Source organism: Plasmodium cynomolgi (genome assembly GCF_000321355.1).
Source record: "Plasmodium cynomolgi strain B DNA, scaffold: 0772, whole genome shotgun sequence".
NCBI lineage: Eukaryota > Apicomplexa > Aconoidasida > Haemosporida > Plasmodiidae > Plasmodium > Plasmodium cynomolgi.
Window position 1 is genome coordinate 1 of NW_004193044.1, and position 1638 is coordinate 1638.

Sequence of the window (1638 nt, forward strand, 5' to 3'; positions counted from 1 at the left end):
CTTAAATCATTGAAATAATTTGTATTTTTAAAAAATGTATTATAATAATTCTGAATGAATAATGTCATACGTGACTAAAAAAAATGTTTTCAAGGAATTCAACAGGAAAAAAATAGGAGTACATATTTTCATTAGGTATTAAAAATAAATTTCTTATATTTATTATTAATTTATACTTGTTAATAATAAATTTTTTGAATTTTTCAATATGTATTTTATGTAATATTTTGGGTTTATCCTTATGAATATGCACGAGCGTTTAATTTGTGTTATTATGTTTTTTAATTATCAATATAGTTGTTTTTCTATCAAATTTATATGTGATCATAGTATTTCTTTATATGAAATTGATATTGTTAACTACTTGGCTCTAGAAACATTATGATGGGTGGTACCCTATATATTGTTCTTCTCCATCACCTGAATATGGATTAAATGATTTTGCTGTATAATCAAGTAATCCATTGTAGGCTACATTTAGATTACTTACAATATTTCTGCTATTTCCATGTCGTCTCCGTAAACATCTTCCTACGTGTGTAAACTTGTATATAAAAAAATAACATAAAACATATGTAACATATTTATATATTATTTATGGGGGGGGATTATTGGAGGATATTAAGAAACTTATGCAGTAAATTTGTATGAATGAATTTATATTTACTCTGTATAAAACGCCAGAAGTCATAGATGTGGCTACTACACCAAGAAGAACATTGCCAAGCTATGTTACAGTGTGAGATTTTTCAGGTAAAATTTGAGTACTGAGAGGAAGAATGTCAACTGATAGCGCTTCTGAGTGTGTTTCTCTAGTTGGAATTGTGTCGTCCCTTTGTGGAGTTCCTAGCAAATATTTAGACTATGCATCATTTATTTCATTGTGACATCCAAGGGTAGATAACATTTCATCTGGGTCATATTCTTTATATTTATCATAAAATTCGGGTCACCAATTTTTTTCATTTGAAGAAAAATATTTTTTAAAATGTTCGTATAGTGGTTTATGTTATTTTACATAATGATAGAATTCTTTGCATTTATCTGGATATAATTTAACGGTTTCATAAACTGGATAATAATCTACATAGTGTTCGTACAATTCCTTTCTATCTCTACTTTCCTTATCAATAATGACACTATGAATAGGCTTACATGTTATATATTCATGATTTTTTAAATTATTCATCAATAAAATTATTCCATATATAAGCTCAATATTTTCAAAACCGTGGACAAATTGAGAAGAAGTTATTCAGTACGAAAAAATATTTCAATTACTAAGTACTCAATAATTCTAAAGCAAGCAATAATTATATGCATTATCATTATTACTTAATATTGTAGTAGTATCTAAATATTTTTATAATCCTTGCACAATTTTCTTTAATACTATTATCCAATTGTAACATATATAATAAACTTTAATATTCAATGTAACCACTGAAATATGCTAACTTATACAAAGATTCATAAAGAATTTCGGAATACAATTCATCTCTATATGACATGTCAGGCCTCTAAATAAAAAGACAAATATATGAAGGAATAAATATTGATATTAAAAAGAAAATTAGTTAAAATACATAATAAAGCACGCCTATTTAATTAAATAGAATAATAAAATGTGCTCATATT

The 1638-nt window shown here is 25.5% G+C and overlaps 1 protein-coding gene across 1 annotated transcript; it reads right to left on the minus strand.

Moving 5' to 3' along the window:
* Positions 1-379: 379 nt before the first annotated feature.
* PCYB_005590 (hypothetical protein) lies at positions 380-1329 on the minus strand (the record flags this gene model as incomplete). The annotated part of the gene is made up of 6 exons (XM_004227980.1): positions 1282-1329; positions 1010-1213; positions 889-966; positions 733-846; positions 631-691; positions 380-531 (listed from the first exon to the last, which is right to left on the minus strand). Exons 5-6 carry the CDS (start codon positions 689-691, stop codon positions 380-382), a joined length of 213 nt encoding a protein of 70 aa, XP_004228028.1. The 5' UTR covers positions 733-846; positions 889-966; positions 1010-1213; positions 1282-1329.
* Between the last annotated feature and the right edge of the window lie 309 nt (positions 1330-1638).